Source organism: Podarcis bocagei (assembly GCF_964188305.1).
Source record: "Podarcis bocagei genome assembly, chromosome: 14".
NCBI classification, from domain to species: domain Eukaryota; kingdom Metazoa; phylum Chordata; class Lepidosauria; order Squamata; family Lacertidae; genus Podarcis; species Podarcis bocagei.
In genome coordinates, this window is record NC_138139.1 from 2,428,848 (window position 1) to 2,450,438 (window position 21,591).

The 21,591-nt window shown below is 43.4% G+C and overlaps 1 protein-coding gene across 2 annotated transcripts in view; it reads right to left on the reverse strand.

The window, feature by feature from the left end:
* Window positions 1-1,629: 1,629 nt before the first annotated feature.
* Window positions 1,630-21,591, reverse strand: part of TARS3 (threonyl-tRNA synthetase 3) — a 29,660-nt gene continuing 9,698 nt past the window's right edge. For both annotated transcript variants that reach the window (XM_081170555.1, XM_081170556.1), the window contains exons 6-19: window positions 20,776-20,893; window positions 19,010-19,074; window positions 16,610-16,688; window positions 14,053-14,199; window positions 13,156-13,254; window positions 12,063-12,229; window positions 9,452-9,614; window positions 8,530-8,667; window positions 7,774-7,851; window positions 7,567-7,667; window positions 6,573-6,677; window positions 5,778-5,850; window positions 4,374-4,488; window positions 1,630-3,208 (exon numbers count right to left, since the gene is read on the reverse strand). In XM_081170555.1, coding sequence (XP_081026681.1) covers window positions 3,060-3,208; window positions 4,374-4,488; window positions 5,778-5,850; window positions 6,573-6,677; window positions 7,567-7,667; window positions 7,774-7,851; window positions 8,530-8,667; window positions 9,452-9,614; window positions 12,063-12,229; window positions 13,156-13,254; window positions 14,053-14,199; window positions 16,610-16,688; window positions 19,010-19,074; window positions 20,776-20,893 — 1,597 coding nt within the window. In that variant the 3' untranslated portion in view covers window positions 1,630-3,059. The remainder of the gene's footprint in view (window positions 3,209-4,373; window positions 4,489-5,777; window positions 5,851-6,572; window positions 6,678-7,566; window positions 7,668-7,773; window positions 7,852-8,529; window positions 8,668-9,451; window positions 9,615-12,062; window positions 12,230-13,155; window positions 13,255-14,052; window positions 14,200-16,609; window positions 16,689-19,009; window positions 19,075-20,775; window positions 20,894-21,591) is intronic.

Below are 21,591 nucleotides of genomic sequence, written 5' to 3' on the forward strand. Positions count from 1 at the left end.
GGCCTCTGGTTTCTTCAGAAAGGTATATTTAAATACCTTTTTCATTTCATTATAGATCATCTCCCAGAAAGCCTTAATCTTTGGGCACGTCCACCAAAGGTGAAAGAATGTACCTTCTGTTTCTTTACATTTCCAGCATTTATTATAGGGCAAATGATAGATTTTTGCAAGCTTGACTGGTGTCATGTACCACCTGTATATCATTTTCATAATATTCTCTCTTAAGGCATTACATGCCGTAAATTTCATACCTGTGGTCCACAACTGTTCCCAGTCAGCAAACATAATGTTATGTCCAACATCCTGTGCCCATTTAATCATAACAGATTTAACCGTTTCATCCTGAGTGTTCCATTTTAACAGCAAGTTATACATTCTTGAAAGTATCTTTGTATTGGGATCTAGCAATTCTGTTTCCAACTTTGATTTTTCCACCTGGAAGCCATTTTTTTTGTCCAAATTATATACCTCTCTTATTTGATAATAATGAAGCCAATCTCACACTCTATCTTTTAATTTCTCAAAACTCTGCAATTTCAATTTATCTCCTTCTTGCTCCAAGATCTCCCAATATTTTGGCCACTTGGCCTCCATATTGAGCCTTTTCTGAGCTTTTGCCTCCATCGGTGACAACCACCTTGGGGTTTTGTTTTCAAGTAAGTCCTTATATCGTATCCAGACATTAAACAGTGCTTTCCTGATATAGCTCCCCACTTTGTTCTGGGCCTGTGGAACTGATACCCCACCTCCTCTACCTTTCCTCTCCCCTTGTGCGTGTTGTCCTTTTAGTTTGAAAGTCAGACCTGATTCAAGCAGGACCCTTTTTTAAAAAATCATGAGCCACTTGGGGAGACAACTGCTTGAGAAACAGGATAAAAATCTAGGAAACAGGCACTTCACACCTCCTCTTGCTCCCAAGTGTACTGATTTGAACTTCATGAATTCCATTTAAGCCAACATGACTAGCAACCAGGGGAACTCCTCTTCCCATGTTTTGTCTGATCCCCTAAAGCCATTTAAATTAGGATGTTTACCACATCTTGATGCAGCAGATTCAGTAAGTAATTGGGCATGTTGTGTGAAATAGTACTGTTGTCTTTCTGGACGCTGTCCACTAATTGAAAACCTCGAGGAGTTCAAGCACTGAGGGGAGCAGAAGGCCCTAACTGCTTTTTTGTACTATGCATAATAGTACAAACTTCAGTTAATTAGGTTTTTCACCCCAGGCATCAAAGACCAGCCCACACTGGTTCAGGGGCTACACATAAAGAAACACCTCAATAATTTGTCTAGAAGAATTGTGTCTTTGTAAAGTGCCACCATTTTTTAAAAGCTAAGCAAAAAACACGTCCATATTTTAAAAGATGTAGCAATCAAGATTATCATTTTCTCAAATATGAAGCATGAAGTGCTGGTTTTCCTTTTGCCCCTGTGCAAGGCACTGACATATCAAATCAGTATTGTAGCTTTCTCTATGCAGGAACACTGCACATTTAAATAATAATAATAATAATAATAATAATAATAATAATAATAATAATGTATACTTTAAGGTACAATATTGATAATTCTGACTTGAATGCATTATTTCAAAGAAGAAAGTTACTCATAGAAAAAAGAGGCAACTCATGCTGATTATAATGTAATTTTATTCAAAAGCTTCTATGTGGGCTTATTCATTGCTCTAAAGTGGGGGAAGCAACTCTAATTTGCCAGAGTTTGCTTTTAAAAAAATAAGAACACGTTATAAGGATCAATCCATCAGGAAGTGCACACCCAATGAAATGGACCAAATAACCTGTTCCGTTTCAATGAGACTCCAGCAGGACTTCCTGATGGATTGTGCCCGCAAAGCGACAATGCTATGTAAATATGGAGATCTCCCATTTGTGCTACACAGAACTGTGGCATAACCTTACATATAAGCCAGTTCTCGGCACAATGTAGAACTTGACACCAGTGAAAGGCTATTTGAGTTCCACACTTGGGAGTCACTCTTCACTTGACTGATGCATCAGGGAGTCTTTTCCTTTCAACCCAGACGCTATTGTTTTGCAACATGACCTCTAAACATAAAGGCAACTCCAACATATTGATGAGAGAATCTAATATGAACAGGTGAGGTTGCCACAAATAAGATTGCTCAGACAGGCTCAAAATAACTCGCACACTAGCTCACAAAAAGTTGCATTTTGAGGATATGCTACTCTCCTCAGAAAGCAGTAGCAGTAACAGAACTTCTGTATGAACCTCCCCAGGCCTTTCATTCTATGAAAGGGAGATTTGCTGTGTAATTTTGAAGTGTTTTTTTAAAGCAAGATGCCTGTGGTATCTAATAATGCGTCTTCTTCTTTTTACAGTTTATACAACAGCTTCAAGGAGTTTTGTGTCACCTTAAAGACTAACAAATTTATTATGCTATAAACTTTCATGGACTACCATCAACTTCTGCAGATGCAAGAAGCTGATAACCTGAGTAACAGGTGTTGAGTTATGGTTCAACTTGTGCCATAATAAATAAATAAATAAAAATGTTAGGGATGCATTCAACTAAATTATATTCAGAGGAGACCCCTTGAAATTAATTGGCCTGTTAGTTTGTCTATTATTTTCACTGCATCTACTATGAGTATTTACAGCATTTATATACTGTCTTTTTGTCAGTTTACAATTTTAAAGCACTAAAACAAATAATATAAAATGTAAACTGTGGAGAAGGCTCTGAAGTTGTCTTTGCCTGCTCCCATCACACGATTCTTCCTTCCTGTAAGACTAACCCTGAACACAACCCTAAGTCTTTAAGGTAACACAAGCCTCTTGGTTGTCTTTGCTACCCATCTGGAAATTGTTTCAAAAGAACCTGCATCACCTACATGTTTAGTTTTCTGAATGTCATGATGTACTATAGCATCAAACTACGGCCTTGATGGAGGGCTGCAGCCCTAAATGCACTTGCCAGGAAGTAAAGCCCACCAAGCATAGTGGAGCTAAATTCAAGGTGAACACATTTATGATAGAGCCAATATTTCACCTTTCAGTACACTCTCCATTAGCAATAACTAGAATTCCTCTTCTGCATGTAAAGTGTGTGATGCTTTCAATGCCTTTAGCTTTTCAATGGCAGATGTGACTGAAACTTCTCCATGGACCTTGTTGTCTCTTGTTCGCACATTCACAGCATTATTAGTTTTCTCCTTTTCTCCAACCACTGCAAGAAACAACGCAGAGCAATGTTACTTGGCACACAGCCACAATGCCTTGTACTGCGACAATGCTACACACTTACTCAATAAGATGTCCTACTGGATTCAGTAGGGTAATTTCTGAGCAATGCTGTGGCTCACACTAAGATTTATGAGGCCCATGAAAATCCACAGATGTACTTTTTCAGAATATATCCTGTGGCTATAATTTATTTACTCACATGAACTATCAATTCATGTACTTCTCTCTCAAACATATATAATTTATACACACAGTGTGTACTGCCTTCTATTGTGATGATGCTTTGGTCTCCCTTTTCTACTCTCGCCAATCAACAAAGGCCTTGTGCACTGACAGATTGTTACACTGCTCAATGGTTCAATTGTTACGAACATTCTATATCACCACTGGAGCTCAACAAATGCCTAGCAAGTTCTTATATCCAGCTACTAAACTCAGAGAACTTACAGCCAATAGTGGTTTCTACTGGCCAGTACTTACTTTGGAGAAAAAATTAGTAAAGCCACTGTTTTCCTACAAATTTACATGTTTCTGTGCCAGTGTGGTGTAGTGGTTAGGAGCGGTAGTCTCGTAATCTGGGGAACCGGGTTCGCGTCTCCGCTCCTCCACATGCAGCAGCTGGGTGACCTTGGGCCAGTCACACTTCTTGGAAGTCTCTCAGCCCCACTCACCTCACAGAGTGTTTGTTGTGGGGGAGGAAGGGAAAGGAGACTGTTATCCGCTTTGAGACTCCTTAAAGGGAGTGAAAGGCGGGATATCAAATCCAAACTCTTTAATTAAAATCTCTGACCAAAAAAAGGAAAGCTAAACTCACAAGAAAACATTCAGATTCAAGAAGCATTTGTTAGTGCAGTTTTTCCCTAGGCTATGTGCTTTGCTCTTATATGTTTAGAAGCGCACCTTGCAAATAAACTATTAAGTAGCCCAATGAAGTCAGAGAAGAGCTAAATAGCCCCTGAACCTATTAAGACTTAGTATGTTATCCAAACATGAAAACTGGGGCAAGCTACCCTGAAACTGGCAGTAAATGAGGGACAGAACTTTTCCCTCTACCCAACAAGAACATTCTCTACTTGTGTCAACCATATTGGGTTTTTCATTCTGAGTAAGGTGGGAGGCAAGAATGATGAACGAAAAGTCATAGATACCAAAAATAAAATTATACTGAGCCAGTTGTGCGTTTCTTATCTTCTTGTTTAAGGTGCAGCTTTGATCTAGATCAACATCAGCCATGAATCCAGCTGCAAAAAAGTCACTGCAAATCTTAAAAAAAAAAAGACAATGTAAAAATGTGTTACATTTTACAATTTGGTAACATTTCTGTGCCAAATGATATATTCCGACGTATCTTGAGAAGCAGACTTTTCAAAGCTCCAAGGCTTTTCAGGGCAATCTGTACACTGAGAAACCTCTGCGTGTCTGCCACAAAAGCCCCTGCGTTGCAAGGTATATTTCTGGGGTGTGTGTTCTAAATGGGCCCTCTCCATTCAAATAGGGCACCTACCACGTTATGTTGGGCCACATCATTGGCCTAGGTCTAGTGGGAGTACATTTGAGAAGCCTCCCTGTGGTGGTTCGTTGGCAGGGAAACTCTCTAAAGGCAAAGAAGCTGACCTTCTGGGAAGCTTGGCCATTATGATCAAACCTCTCAGCGCAGAAGGGTCATCAGCCCCCAAAGAATCCCAGAGTTCCTTGCAACACAGTTTAAAAACAGCTGCTGGGTAACACGCTTAGGTCTAAGTAACATTACTTACAGGCTTATGCTGACTCAGACCACTGACCCACCTAGCTCAGTGTTGTCTACCCAGAGCAACAACGGCTCTCCAGAAAAGGGCTGTGTTCCCAGGGCTACACAGTGATGCTGCTGATTTAACTGGGGACCTTCTGCAAGCAAAGCACATGCTCTGGCAGAAGGAAATTCCACAGAGTTCAAGGCAGAAGCATGCGGAGGGTTGTATACATGCAGCCTCTATTCCTGAAGTTCTAAACATCACAACAGTGAACAATTATCTCCTTTACATAATATACTTTAAAAATTTCTATTTAAAACAAAAACAACAACAAAATACATGTAGGAAACAAAGTACAATTGCACAGCAGAGAGGCTGGAAACAGTAGGAGGGATAAAAATACTAGCAGCAAAGATTCCCAAGCCATATTCAAGTCTTCGGAAATGTCATTAAAGTTTAGCAGAGTGAACACCTGCAGATCTGAACCAACTTTTAAAAAGGGTACAACTCGGCTGAAAATTACAGTAATTCAGGATTTTATAACTATATATAACTACACTTGACCTTAGCCAAAATGCTGAGAAGCTCAGTAGTCGAGGATTTGCCTTGCAAGGAGAAGGTCCCAGATTCAATTTCCAGCATCTCCAGATAAGATTGGGAGAGACGGAGGCCTGAAAGGCTGGAGAGCTGCTGCCAGCCAGTGTAGAGAATACTGAGCTAGAAGGACTAATGGTTTGATTAAATACAAGGCAGCTTCCTATGTTATACCTGAACAAAACCAAAACACTTCAGTTGTTGTGCAGTTGACACTTCTGCTCTTACCTGTTGAGCATATTCTTCACAGGTGTGACCGACAGGAACTACCATGACCTGCCGAGGAGAAAGCCAAAAGGGCCTGGCCAAAATAAGAACCTCAGTGAATATGCAGCTATTATAAACTTTTTTTCCACACAGCGTTAATCGCAGTTGCTTACACGTCACACGCATACATGCAGACATACTTTGCATTATGGAAACATATTGTGTCTGTGCTCATGTTTGCACTACAAACTTCGTAGTGTGTTTCTCAGACTCAATTTATATAAAATGCAGATCACAGGTAAGTAATTACTTGTGCAAGTAGTCTATACGCCCCCAACCATCTTGCATAAAAAATGCTTACCCTCTGCCAACCCATGCTCATGCAGCACTCGCTTGCCAGCAGCCAGTGTTCTGGCAGAGTGTGCTGCTGGCGTGCAAACATCCACTGTGACAAAAGCATTTCACGGGGGGGGGGGGAATGGATGTTTTACTGCTGGCTAACGCCATAGGAACATTGGGCCTTACTGTTTTATGTTTGGAGCAGCTGAAATGCTGCTCAGGAGCTTCTGCCTGAGCTTCTACCCCAGCCGGGCACTTGGGGGGGGGGTTAGACTACAACTCCCACCAACTCCAGGAAGGGAGGGAGCTGTAGTACAAAGCATCTGGAGGGCACCAGGGTAGCAAAGGCCACATTGTGACAGGATGAAATTGTTCTAAAAACGGTATTTCTGCGAAAATTAAACTTTGTGTTCAAGACCACAGGGTGCTTTCTACTCTCTGCAACTTTCAGAACTGCTTCCAGTTACTGCTACGCACCATTTTCCACCATAGTTTTCTGCCAGAATGGCAATCATTCGCTCCACCGAGCCCAAAATAGCTCTATGGATTATCACTGGCCTCTTCTTGTCATCTCCATCTTTTCTGTGAAAGAATGGAAGTTAAAAAGTGGAAAAATTTAATACAAGCTTATCTTGATTTGAATCTGGTTTCACCCCTCTTTTACCAGAGTTAATTCTAGCACATTAAAAGGCATGGCTTCTAATTACATTACATTACTGAATTACAACTTCTCACAAGGAAGGAGTTGGGAAGAGTGCCATTTCAACAAGTTGCATCCCACTGACAGATCATACAACACTTTGCATCACCAATCTATTCTGAAAACCTTGAGGCTCTCTTGAGCCTGCTGAAAACTCTTCCCTTGTTCATGATTAGTTCTGTTTTGGTGAAAGAAGGATTGGCCCTCAGATAATTTAGTTTACTGTTAGTACATATTATATTGCTTTAAGGTATTCACAGGTCTTTATTTATGTACTTCAGATTGTTGCAATCCTTACAATAATCCTCTGAAATAAGAGAGCAATTTTATCTCCTTATAGCACATGTGGTAGTCAGTGCTGATGTGGCTCACCTCAAATCAGACTTTGAGCTCGTCCACACGGGCCCTTGTCCTGTGCTTTCTAACCATGGGCCTGAAAGGTTGTGCCTCGGCCCCATCACTTTCCCCCAGAAAACCCGCACTTTGGTGATAAATCAGAACAAAGAGCAACCTCTGGAAAACATGATTCAGCGCTAAACCATGGGTTTTCCTGGGGGAAAGCAGTGGGGCAAACGGAAGTGTGGATGAGCCCTTACTGTGCTCAGTTACTATGCCACACCAATGCTCCAGACATTTAAGCATTTCTTCAGCTTGTTGCCTAGTACCTCCAAGTCCATTTACAGCCTCCTCTGATCCCTTGTTTCCTTGTTTTAGGCTCTACATATTTAAGCAGATCAGCTCAAGTCCTAAAAGACTCTTATGCAAACTTACCCCACATAAGTAAGATTAAATCTGATAGGTAGCTGGAAGTCAAGCTGGATAGTAGCACACTGATGGTACCGACCAATAGCATCTCTGATGTTAATATCAATCTGCAAAGGACAACAATGGCAAAATTATAGTTTGCGCTTTGCCATTTATCCTCCACCTGTAGGCTTCAGTAAGAGCATGAGTACAAAAGCATGAATATTTACTAACCTTGGGACCATAAAATGCTCCGTCTCCCAGATTTAGCTTCCAGGGCTCCCCCAAGTCATCCAGGCTGTTCTGGAGTTGCTAAGAATAAATCAGAAGAGCAGTTCTTCATTTACATTATTTTGTTGTATTCCTTACAACGATCCTCCAAAATAAATTGGGAAGCGGATAGTACTGATTGCGGCTCACCTGAAGTTAGACTTCTTACAGCTTAGCCCCCATGGCACACCAATGCTTAAAACATCTAACCATCCTCTGATCCATGTGTCCTCATGCTCTTCCTTGCTAGTTTAAATGCCAGAAATATAAGAACTGTTGCTATGACTGCTTCCGCTTCTACTTCTTATTTCTTACCTGTCCTTTACCATAAGGTCCCAAGGCAGGTTAAAGCAATTTAACAGTTCAAAACAAATTAGTCGGTCATTCACACACACACACACACACACACACACACACAGAGAGAGAGAGAGAGAGAGAGAGAGAGAGAGAGAGGCATTGACCAATCTGTGCAGGGGTTATGTCCCTCACCCCTGTCTCTGCCCCCCTTTCCGGCCATTTCCGAGTTGCCATGATCATGTATCCATCAGATATTCATAAATACGTAAAAACACACACACACACACACACAGAGAGAGAGAGAGAGAGAGAGAGAGAGAGAGAGAGAGAGAGAGAGACAGAGACGTCTTATGGAAACTGCATAATAAAGGTGCCACACAAAGTCGCTGTATTCTCTTTTTTAGAGTAGCAGAATTAAATTACCCTCTCTGCCTGGTCCCAGATCTCCTTTTCCCCTAGAAAGTTGACGGGCCTTGTGGAAAGATGTAGTTGGAAGGTAAAACCGAAGACAGCATATACAGACTGCAAGAAGTTCAAGCAGCCTTTCATCTCTTCTTCAATCTGAAATTTAAAATGCAAATAAATTTACAGTGGAGATGTGTGTGGGATGGGATTTAATGGGTAGGAGACGATGTAGTAATTGCAATCTATCCCTCCAGGTGCCCACATGTGTGGGCTGAACAGAGTTTTAAAATCCCATCCTTGGCAGCAAAATTAAAAGCATAGGAATTAGGCTGAAAAACCTTGATTTGAGCAAGTTCAGCTATGAAGTAAGGAGGGTTCCTCCTTTTTACCCTGCTTAAGAATATATCATGCTACAACTCGTAAAAGTAGTTTAAAAATATTATTTACTTACTTTGTATGCACTGGTTTACAGCAAAGGCAGCAGTTAAAACTATGCAGGCACTTTTATTTACAGTATAACCAGCTAGCTTTGGGTATGTGCATAACCAACTTTAGAGCTAGAGTGAGCTGAGGCATGTCTGCATATATCACCGGTCAAAGGAAGAGAAGGGGTGGAACAGGGAGTACTACGTGCTCCTTCTTCTCTAGCAAAGGAGGGGAAATGACATCACACAGAGCCATCTCTGCTAATTGTAGTTCTATGGTCTGAATGTCTACCTATCAGCCTGTGGCTGATAAAAGTCTGTGGATTTAGTCCCTTCTCATGCTAACAAGCAAGAACATGCACAGGTTTGGTTTGGTTAGGAAGCCCTTTCACAACAGCTGCCGTCTATTTAGCGCTCAGACCACACAGGGACTAGTTTATCATGAACTGTTTTATCATTAAAAAAAACAGTGAAGGCATCCCTCTACTGTGGCAACCCCAACGTAAGTGCACTACCTGCTCCATTGTGCAAAAGATATGGGCGTCGTCCTGTTGGAAGCGCCTGACCCGAGTCAAACCGCTTAGGGTCCCTGAAAGCTCATTTCGGTGAAGAACTCCAAAGTCAGCAAGTCTTAAAGGCATCTCCCTCCAGGACCGGGGACGATGGGCAAACATCAAGCTAGAGACATGAAATAGTTATTAGATCCAAGCATGGTTACTTGACCTATTTATTCACATGCCTCCTGTGTGTCCTGCCCTTTGTCCAGATGGGTTTTCCCACATTTTATCCTCACAATAATCTTGTGAGAAGGGCAAACCAAGAGATGGTGATTGTCTCAGGGTCACCCAGTGGGTTTCATGCCATAGGGTCAAAATACCTACAATATGGAGATATGCAGCCAGTTCTCCTGACATTTTTAATTTTTTTATTACAGTTGCTAAACCAAACAATGCTTCGCCCATGCCATTTCCCCCGCCTAAATCCTGCGCCCACCTGTCATTAAACCTTGCAGGCATGTATGTTTTCTCAATTGCAGAGTAATATGGGGGGGGGGGAAGAGAGGAAGGCACACCAATGAAAGGTCAACCCCTGTAACAACACGGCCGGTCTGAAGAAAAGTCCACCGCCGCTATTTCTGTTTTAATACAGAAGTGAACATGTTGATAAGATGATACTTCCGAGTTGGTGGGTTGGTGACCTTCTGGCAGCCTGCTGCCGTCCATTGCCCAAAGAATGGCTCTGGGCCCCCCTTGCATCATCTGGGTGGACTTCAATGTCACTCTAACGGGACTGTTCTGTCAGCATGAGCATATCTGCTAGCCAGATGAAACAAGTTTGCCTCTCCTCCCTCTGTACACTGGGGTTTGGTGGTTCTTCCAACGCTCCAGAGAAGTGCTAGAAACAGAGATATGAAAGCTAGGAGCTAAATGGCACCTTAAACCTTAAATGGGCCCCACAATGGAGTATCAAGGTGTGCTTTTTATAACAAGAATACAAAGCTGAAAATGAATGAACTGCAGCTAAAAACTTATGTTCATTTATTACATAGTCTAGTCCTCATCTGAAGACTGCAAAAAACAAAGCCATACTTCCCATGCCCACCCCCCTTATATTCTTACGAGGGTCCCTTCTTCAGTCTTCAGAGATTGGCTGGAAGTGGGGAGGCAGAAAAAGGTCCTCCTTTTCTTCCAGGAGTGGTGGTTTTAATCTGAAATCTTAGGTTCAATACTGCACCCAAAGCTCAGAAACTGCTCAAATTAATGAAATTCCATCACAGAACATGCCTACAACAAGGGGAGTTTCGAACGCTACTCCACAGCAAATCTGGAGAGAAGCAGGGGTATTGACTAGAGGGAGCCAGCAGTAAATCACATTGAGCCAGTTGGAGTTAAGTCTTTATTAGGAAAAATAGGATCTGCCTAGGAGCGTCAGGCCTAATGAGCACAGCAATTCAAGTCTGGCAGGTCTTACCCCCATGCAGCAATTGCTGAGACTGAAGGTCCCTGCCTCCCCACAGCTGCCTGTCCCCTCTGTAATCTAAGACGGTGCCTACGTGAAGCTAACTTCTCTGCCACCCTCTTCATGCCTCTCCTGGTTCTTGGAGACTGGGGGGAGAGGAGCTGGTCGTAGCAGAAGGGAGAGACACCCGTGCCTCTTCACCAGCCTGACTCCTCTCTGCCTCTTGGCCTCCCTCCTCTCCAGCTTCAGCTTCTGCCTCTGATTCTGGACTTCTTCTCACAAACTCCCCCCCCTCACTAAGCCTTGTTAGTGCTTCTGCTTCTAACACCTCCCCTTCCCAGTCTTCTCCCTCTGACCACCCATCACTGTCCCACCACCCCTTTCCGGGCTCGGAACCTTCTTCCCTTGGGGGTTCCCCTGCTGGCACCTCCCACCATCCCTCTGCATCCAGCCAGTGTGGGGGGGGGGAGCCCTGTTGTGCTAGAGGGAATCCTGGCACTGGCTTCCGCTAGCACATCTGGTTTGTTGAAATTGGCCCTCTAAAAAACCAAGATGCTGCAGAGCTGGAGCCTCACCCACAGCCTGTCTTGAAGTGCACTCTGGGTGTAATGCGGGGGAATTAGAAAGGGGGACAGCTAGCAAGGAGACAGAAGAAAGCAAGAGGGCACAGGGGCCAGGAGAGAGAGAAGGCACACACTCATAGAAGTCTGGCCCAGCAAGAGATCTTCTTGAGCAAAGGTGGAGAGTATTTTCAGCCCAAGGGGTCACATTCCCTTCTGGGGGCCACATAACAGTGGTGGGTGTGGCCAGAGTAATATGTAAAAGTTACATTTGCACAGTAGTTCCTGCGCATGCGTGCACACACACGCACACGCGCCTATCCTACAGGGGAGCCAAAGTGTTTATTAGAGTTCAAGGGCCCAATCCAGGCAGGAAAAAACACTCAAGCAGCGTGTGAAGCAGGGCCTGTAGCAGATGTGGCTGAGGAAGGGCTGTGGCCTGAGGAAGAGTCCCAAAGGCCAGAGAGACTTGGAGGGGCCTCACCCCTGCTCTTGAATGCGCATGCCCCCCCCCCCCCCATTACGACTTATTTTTATTTAATCCAAACTAAAATAAATTTCCAATAGTTCAAAATAATTGGGAGTAATAATGAAAAGAACCACAAACCAGTGTCCAGGGCAGTTCATTGGCTTAAGGGCAAACATTTCCTTCTCGGCCTCAAAAGAGAACATGTTGTCACTGTAGTGCTGCCAGTGGCCAGAAGCCTCCCACAGTTTACTGTTGTAGATATTAGGAGACACAACCTCTGTGAAGTTACGCCGGTGATATTCTTCCTGCACAAGGAAACCAAATTCTTAATAAGCAGTAGGCAAACACACACAAACCAATTCTTGCTCTTTAAAGTATTTGCATTATTAATGATTTGATTTATTCCCAGCCTTCACCCTAAGGTCCCAAGTCAGGTCACAATTTAAAGTACAGTACTAAAAACGCTACTAAAAAACTAAATGAAAAACTAAAATGGTACTAAAAAACCACATCAAATGCCAGGCAGAGGTACATCCTTGTCACCTTAATTTATACCACACTTGCAAACAGGAATAGCCTTGCTGATCAGACCATTTAATAAGCATGTCGATACTTCTAGACTCAAAGCTCATACCTGCTTAGAATTTATAACGCTTTTATCCTACCCTTCCTCAAAAAGTGTTGAGAGGGTGGGTACACACACTCCAAATTTCATCCTCACAGTAACCCTGTGAGGTAGGTTAGGTGAACAGATGGTGACTGAGCCAGAATTACGCACTAAGCTTCATGGCAGAGTGGGAATTTAAAGCTGGGCCACTCTAACCCTACCCAGCCCTTGCTCTTCAGTGGCACCACCTACAAAATGTCAGGGTTTGTAGAGTTCCTGCTCTGGGCTCCAGCCCATCAGCCATGCCACTTTCTAGAATACTCCATTCCGCACCCCAACAGCCAGCCAGCACCTTGTAGCCTCTGAGCCTGCTCAGACCTCACTGGGCTGTCCTTTGGAGTCCCCCTCTTTAGGGTTTCTTTTCTCCTATAGCTTGTTTTGTACTTCTGAAAGCCTCAAGCCAGCTGGCATTTGCTTCTTCCAGGTGGGCAACACTGTTTGGGTTAAATAAAGATTCAGGCCATAACAACCATATAATTAAATAAATAAGTAGCAACCAATGTCCATTTCTCTGCAGGGAAAAAAATATTTTATAACAATTTCAAATTAGTAAATGTCACTTACTTTGATAAAATCCATGAGTATATTATAAATAAAGGCACCTCTGGGCAGAAAGAAACAACTTCCTGGACTCAGTTCATGGAAGAAGAAGAGTTCTTGTTCCTGTACCCGCACAATCAAACATCAGAAGTTAAAAGAAGGCAGAAATGAGGCTTCTGGTCTCTGCAGGGAAGTCCAGAGATTCCTGGAATCTCGGAAAAAAAGGTTTTGAAAAGATACTGCTGTACATGGGGATGGGGGGGGGTGTAAAAATGTTCTTTTTTACTAATGTTAATGTGGAATTAAATTGTGAAAAAGAATAAAAAAAAATTAACAAAAAGAAGACGACAAATAATCATTACTCTGTGCAGTCATGCAATGCAAACATGTCATTCAACGGACTTATTTTTCAACAGTGAAATCAAGCTGGCATGGAGGTGGATTTCCACTCTCTGCTGCCAAAAACTTTCCCTTTCAGCAGCACCTTGCAAGGTGCTTTGAAATCCCTACTTCAAGACTTCAATATATATTGCACATGGGCTCAAATTTGGCCCTCAAGACAGGTCTGGATAAGAGAGCCAAAAAGGTTCCTCCTCCTCGCTTCTCTTTTAACCCTCATGTCAGAAAGCTGCTTGACACTTGAACACAGCTGCACAATGCTGGAGTGCCCATTGTTTCAGTCTTGAGACAACCCCCACGCCTGAAAACACGGCAACTGTTCTGCAGTGTACACTTTTAGCAGTTCTAGGGAGCCAAAGCAATAAAAGGACTCGTATGTCACATCAAAAACCAACATTTATTGCTGCATTTGTTGCATATGTATTGCATCTGACAAAGAAACTAGTCCACAAAGGCTTCTGCCGCAATAAATCTGTTAGATAAAAAAGGTTTCAAAGCCAAGAGAATGCATACAAACCATACTTTGCCAATTTTCCTGTGATCACGATTTTTGGCTTCCTCCTGGACCTTCTCCCACTCTTTCATCATTTTGTTTTCCGGAAAAGATATTCCATAAATTCTCTGCAGTGTTTCCATGTCAGCCTTTCCCTCCCAATAAGTGGAGGAATTCTGTTGTTGAAAGAGTTACCCCAAATGTAAGTACATTGCAAGAAAAAAATGTAATCTGAGCCATTTGTGGGAAATAAACCATCTCAGATTGCCCAGTAATTCCTTATGAAACTAAGCCTGCAATCCTGTGCATTATTTACTTCTGCTTAAACCCCACTGAATACAGTCTGACAGTGATATTCATTCCTTTAGGTCTCCTGCTGCCCCCATATGCTTGGAACTTCCTCTGAAAGCACCTGTGAGATGCAGCCCCTCTCCCTCCAAACCCACCTTTTCTGCAGGGAAGCTCAAAGAAGCGCTAGGAGCGACCAAGTCACCAGGGATCCCATCTGCCCAAATAAATTAGTGGCTCCCACCTACTGAGGTGACAGATGTCCCAAAGGTTACAAGAATACCTAGAAGAAACCTTCTGCAGCAGACACTAGCTAAAGGTTTACAAAGAAATTTGTCACTTGAAGCTTTTAGGGTTAGATCTTTTCTCTCAGGCTCACAAGTTGATGTGAACTCAATTCAGTAAATAATCATTTAAAAGGTTTGATTTCTTTATTACATTAAATGTTAATAAATATTTCATTTCAGTCTGCTCAGAATCAGAGACTCTGGTGAGAACTCAGTTGAGATACTCCAGTGGAAGAGGAGTGGTGGAAAGAATTTTGGCTTAAACCACCTTCTGTCTGCTCAAACAAGAGAAATCTCACTGAAGCCAGTTCATGGCTGGTACTTTATGCCTAGGCAGCTTTCATTTACCTTGTGTGGCCAGCAGCTCACCCATGTGCTGGAGGGGTGTTAAATTACTGGCACCTATAGAGACATGTGGGACGCGGGTGGCGCTGTGGGTTAAACCACAGACCCTAGGACTTGCCAATCAGAAGGTTGGCGGTTCGAATCCCCGCGACAGGGTGAGCTCCTGCTCCTGCCAACCTAGCAGTTCGAAAGCACGTCAAAGTGCAAGTAGATAAATAGGTACTGCTCCGGCGGGAACGTAAACGGCGTTTCCGTGTGCTGCTCTGGTTCGCCAGAAGCGGCTTAGTCCTGCTGGCCACATGACCCGGAAGCTGTACGCCGGCTCCCTCGGCCAATAAAACGAGATGAACACCGCAACCCCAGAGTTGGTCATGACTGGACCTAATGGTCAGGGGTCCCTTTACCTTTATGTGGCGGGACTGCCCTAAGGTTGCAGAATTTTGGTGTAAATTCTTCAGTGACCATTTCTTTAATTACAAAAGACAGTAACTCCATCACCTTATTTATATTATTGAATCACAGAGAAGGAAGCAGATTTACAAAGTAAAGAGCTTACCTTACATTTATTAACACTACACAGGCAGCTTTCGCAAAATTTTGGAAGACATTTGGTTTGCCTACTTTAGAATACTGGTTTACAAAAGTATGGCAGACAGTCCTCCTCAAAAAGATTTCTCATTAAACTAAAAGTACCCAGAGGACCAATTACAAATAACTTTTCTTTTGCCAAATGGTATCATTTTATTTCATATACAAATGAGGAAGCTCGTGGCCAGATGGTTCTTTCGGCATTTGCCAAGATATGGATCTTGTAATTCCAAGAACAGAAAGTGGGGTTCTTATATTTGTTTTTCATAACAAGCCAGCAAACATAATGATAAATGTATATATATCATAACTCTGCTATGACCAACCGTTTATACAAATATACACTGCAAGTTTCTCCCCTCCTGTTTGTGAAGGTACTGGTTATTATTTGCTTCTCCCCCCCCCCCCCCCCGTTTCTCTTTGACCCTGTATCTTGTTTCTTTCTATTTTCCTTAAAAAAATCAACAAAAGTATTTTGAAAATAACAAAAATTCAGTGGTTTACACATCAACCACCACATTCAATTCTATCAATACGAAAAGTCCCCACCTCAAAAAAACAATGTTTAATATACAGTGGTACCTCGGGTTAAGAACTTAATTCGTTCTGGAGGTCGATTCTTAACCTGAAACTGTTCTTAACCTGAAGCACCACTTTAGCTAATGGGGCCTGCCACTGCTGCTGCGCCGCCAGAGCACAATTTCTGTTCTCACCCTGAAGCAAAGTTCTTAACCCGAGGTACTATTTCTGGGTTAGCGGAGTCTGTAACCTGAAGCGTCTATAACCTGAAGCGTCTCTAACCCGAGGTACCACTGTAGTTATAGGGATTGCAAAGCTGAGGCAATATTATTATTTGTTTGTTCTGAAATAGAAAAAAGTGTTTAAACAGCCAAGCAATACAACAGCCTTTGGAAGATGAGTGGGCCGTCACACAGTACCATACAAACTGCATTCCATATTATTTGAGGTACAGTTCAAGTTTACTGCGAAGCAACCCCATTTCAACACAAGGGAGCTTACTCCCTGCTATAAGGGTGTTTCACTCTTGAAAATCCTAATCTTTAAAGGGCTTGCTTACCTTAAAAATCTTTAAGGCCTTAATTTTCCCAGTATGCCTCACGTGAGGGCCTCTGCATAAGTCAATCAGCGGACCACACCTATCAGAAGATTATAAAGGTTAAGATGCAATTAGAAAAAATCAGGTTCCCAGTTCATTTAAGTCTATAGCCAAACAAAAGGTAATCCACTCTGAACTTTGTCACACATGCAGTTGTGTTCATCTGAACTTCTTGCACTTAAAATGAACCTGAGGCATCACACCAAGCCCTGGTTTGTGCTTCCAAAAATGTGACTGGGAACCAGGCTTTGTGGCTGCTTGTTGGCTTCTGTTTTGCATCCTTGCAGTGCTTGTTCTCAGGTGTGCCCCTCTCCATGGCGCAGCAGCTTCTAAGGTGGAGCAACAGCTTATAACTACGGCTTTTCAGTTCAGACATTCCAAAATGCATCTCAAAACCACGGTCTACAAAATCCACCTCAAACCAAAGCTTCCATTTCTGATTGCATTGCACAAACTCTTGACGTAGGGATCATAATGAATCTTTTTTATGCTTCCCTTTAGCGTGATGTATGAACCTGTACGTGTATATTGTATATTACAGATTATATGTTTAATTGAAACAAAAGAACTTCACGAAACTGCATTTACAGTGGTACCTTGGGTTAAGTATGTACCGTATTTTTCGCCCTATAAGACACACTTTTTCCCCTCCAAAAATGAAGGGGAAATGTGTGTGCGTCTTATGGGGCGAATGCAGACTCCTTGGCTTCGCGTTGCTTCCGCTGAAGCCAGGAGAGTCTGCTCTTTGAGGCTGGCGGTGGGGGAAAGCAGCGCTTCCCCCATCGCCAGCCCCAGAGTATGGGGGGCAGCGGGAAGGTGCGCGACGCCTTCCCGCTACTCTCCAACCCTCCTTTGGGCTTTTGCGGGAGGTGGGGGAATTCCCCCACCTCCCGCAAAAGCAGGCAAAAGCCGCACGCTCTTTAAAGGGGCTCCGCGGCTTCTGCTGGCTTTTCTACGGGGGGGGGGATTCCCCCACCTCCTAGAAAAGCCTGCAGGAGCCGTGCACCCTTTAAAGAGCGTGCCGCTCTTGGGGGCTTTTCCCCAAGGAGGGAGAAGGGACTGACTGGCCGAATCAGTCCCTTCTCCCTCCTTTGGGCTTTTGCGGGAGATGGGGGAATTCCCCCACCTCCCGCAAAAGCAGGCAAAAGCCGTGCGCTCTTTAAAGGGGCTCCGCGGCTTCTGCTGGCTTTTCTACGAGGGGGGGAATTCCCCCACCTCCTAGAAAAGCCTGCAGGAGCCGTGCACCCTTTAAAGAGCAAGCGGCTCTTGGGGGCTTTTCCCCAAGGAGGGAGAAGGGACTGACTGGCCGAGACAGTCCCTTCTCCCTCCTTTGGGCTTTTGCGGGAGGTGGGAGAATTCCCCCCCCCCGTAGAAAAGCCAGCAGAAGGGAGGAGGTCTTGGAGTAGCGCACAGGCTGCGTGCAGCCTGTCTGCTGCTCCCAGAGCTGCGGGGGGGGGGGAATCATATTTTTTTCCTTGATTTCCCCCCCTGAAAACTAGGTGCGTCCTATGGACCGGTGCGTCCTATAGGGCGAAAAATACGGTAATTCGTTCCGGAGGTCCGTTCTTAACCTGAAACTGTTCTTAACCTGAAGCACCACTTTAGTTAATGGGGCTTCCCGCTGCTGCCGCACGATTTCTGTTCTCATCTTGAAGCAAAGTTCTTAACCTGAGGTAATATTTCTGGGTTAGTGGAGTCTGTAACCTGAAGCGTCTGTAACCTGAAGCATACGTAACCCGAGGTACCACTACACTGATCCTTGCCTCACCTGAACCTCCTTTTGTAGAGTTTAGATTGTCAGATCTGTGCAGCAGCAACCTGCCTTTTGCTTACCATAATGCACCATGTACACTGATGGTGTGATCAAAGAACCATCACAGAATTGTAGAGTTGGAAGGGACCTTGGGGGTCATCTAGTCCAACCCCCTGCGATGTGGGAATCTGAGTCAAAGCATCCATGTCAGATGGCCATTCTGCTTAAAAACCTCCAAGGAAGGGGAGTCCACAACATCCTGAAGGAGACTGTTCCACTGCCAAACAGCTCTTACTGTCAGAAAGTTTTCCCTGATGTTTAGTTGGAATCACCTTTCATGTAACTTGAAGCCACTGGTTTGGGTAGGGTACTACCCTCCAGATCAGGAGAAAACAAGCTTGTTCCCTCCTCCATGATGTATGTTATAAGCAATAATAATAAAGCAACTATGTTCTCATTATATATACAGTATATATTTTTTTCTAAATTTGAGCATATAATTTTCTCTCAAAATTTAAAACTACATACATCTTACAAATGCCTTCTTCCTAAGAATTAAAAAAAATAGCACATTTGAAAGTTTGAGTCAAAACTGCGCATCCTTTTACCTGTACACTGTAGTTGTTGGTGTGTCAACCTTGTCATTCAAAATTCGGCATTTAAACTGGTTATACTATGCAGAAGAGGAGCAAAAAGGTAAGGGAGGAAACAAAATGAGAATTTGAATTTTCTTGAACAAGCATGAAGCCATATACTAGCCTTCTGCAACCTGGTGCCCTGGAGATGTCATACAACTCTTATCACCTCTACTGAGTGTGGCCATTGGTCAGGCATGATGGGAGTTGCAGTCTGGGCTGCCTTATTCTGGCAGACCACTGGCCTACCTCACTTCCTATTCCGACAAGCAGCAGCTCCAGGGTGTTACTGTTGAATCTTTGTGAGCATCTTTTCAAACTCACAAGGTGTCCTGCATGTTCCTCTGCGTGCTCCACTCTGAAAGTTGTCAAGCCTTTTGCGGAGACAATCACTGATGCAATAAACTCACCTCATGCCCATGGTTCAGGCAGTAAGGTTTATTGCCCGCTTACAGCTTAATGGTTCTGTACATCACTGGCCCATAAATCAGTCACTAGCATGCTGCTAGGACGGTCTGCACCGGGAGATGGTTCTCCCCCTCCCAGCAGGGAGAAGAGGAGAGAGAGAGAAATGAACAAACTCAGCTCTTGATCTCAGTCTCTGTATCTGGGCCCAAAGAGACACTGTGCAGAACCTCATACTTCTGACCCTGAAGCCACCTGCATCTAGATTGTTTACATTGCACTGTGCAGATAAGGAATGGCTACTAGTTTCCGTTTCACATATACCTACAGTTACTCCATATCCTTTTGTAATTGAAAATGCCAAAGATTGAGCCTAGGACCTTCTGCCTCTAGAGTACGGTCCCTCCTACATTCTTATTTAAAAGGGGCACAGCAGCCGCCTTATTGTGCAGCCCTTGCAAGATTTCTGGATGCCTTGCTAAGAGCTTCTGGACTTCTTTCTTCAGACATAGCCTGGGAAGATTGACACTCCTACCAGCCAGAGAGTATGTTACGAAACATGCAGGGGAAGCTAGACAGGGAAGAGATGGTTTGGCTGCATATTAGCTATATTAAGCACAGCTTCTTTCAGGACACAATTTCATCACGAATTAAAGAAGATGGTGAGGTCACCAGGGCCAAAGTAACTGCAGGCTAAAGCAGTCTCCTGCTTCTCAAACCAAGAAATGCTAACAGAAGCTTCTGCTCTGAAATAACTACAGGCTTAAGCTACACACGGCCACTCACGGTGACTTTCTCTTCCTGCCCCAAGCAACATTTCAGGGAAAAAAGAGACTTTGTAGGACAGGGCTACGGAAGAGTTCTGTGGGCACGTACCTGATATGCAGAGCAAGGAGCATAAAAAATGGTTTGCAGCCTCTTGGGCAGGGAAGAGGAAACAGACAACTGAGAAGAAAACACTATTATCCCTAGAGTGGGATGGGGAACCTGTGGCCCTCCATAAGTTGGTGGGCTCAAACTCCCACCATCTCTGCCCACTGACTATGCTGGGAGGAGGGGGGGTTATGTAAGCTGGAAGTCCAACAACGCTGGAAGAGCCCCAGGTTCCCTATCTGTTAAGAAAGGAGAAAAGCAGCATTGAAAATATTTGCCCCTTTCCTGCCTGCTGTGGCCCTTGCACCCCTGACTGTGGAAAGTCAATGGTTTTGAGGGAGTATCTGCATTTACATGCTGTGGAAACAGCCAGCATGAGCAAGTACTAGTCTTCAGATTCCAAAGTTCAGAGCAATGTTTGCAGTGGATGATTTTGAACATTAGCAAACCCAGAGACTTACCTTAAACATATCCAGCAGGATTTCTTTGCGAACTTCTAGCCTTTCAAAAGGCTGCTTCTCTTTTATGATGTTTTTACACAGATTCTCCAGGGTTGGAAATTCTGTACTAGATACACCTCTAGAAAAAAGAAAGGCCAATGATCTTAAAGTAAAAGAGCATGCAGAGCAGCATGAAAGTTTAGCATCCTCCATTACAAGCTGAAAATCCTATGCAGTTCTTTTTTTCACCATTGTATGGCAGTTTAAAGAAGATGGTCTTATTTATGACTAAAGTTCCTTTAAATTATAAACATGCAGCACAGCCCTAACCATGTCTACTCAGAAGTAAGCACTACTGAATGCAATGGGGCTTCCTCCCAGATAACTGGGGTTAAGGTGGCAGCCTTAGTTTCTATACATTTAAATATATAAATAATGATGCATTTAAAGGGCAAACATTTTAATGAGCAATATAGACTTTTAATATTGATTTAATCATCTTGGATTTTGGGGACAGTGGCAAGGTTGATGTTTAGACACCAGGAAAATAATTGTTTATTTCCACATCTGTATGACCATTTAGCTCGCTTAGCTTTACTCTGCACACCTTACTGTGGTATGTTGTATTTTTGTTCTGGAGTGCCTTTGATCATTGTAAACCACCTTGGATACTATTGTTGGAAAAGCAAGGTATAAGGATTTTAATAAATAAAATACATTTTAAAATGTATGCAATCAAGACATTCAAGTGGCAAAGCTTTGCCTGGGCCATCATCTGAGCCTGCAGGTGGGGAGATTTTGCAGGCGTCAATTTTCCCTGAAAATAAAATAAAAAAT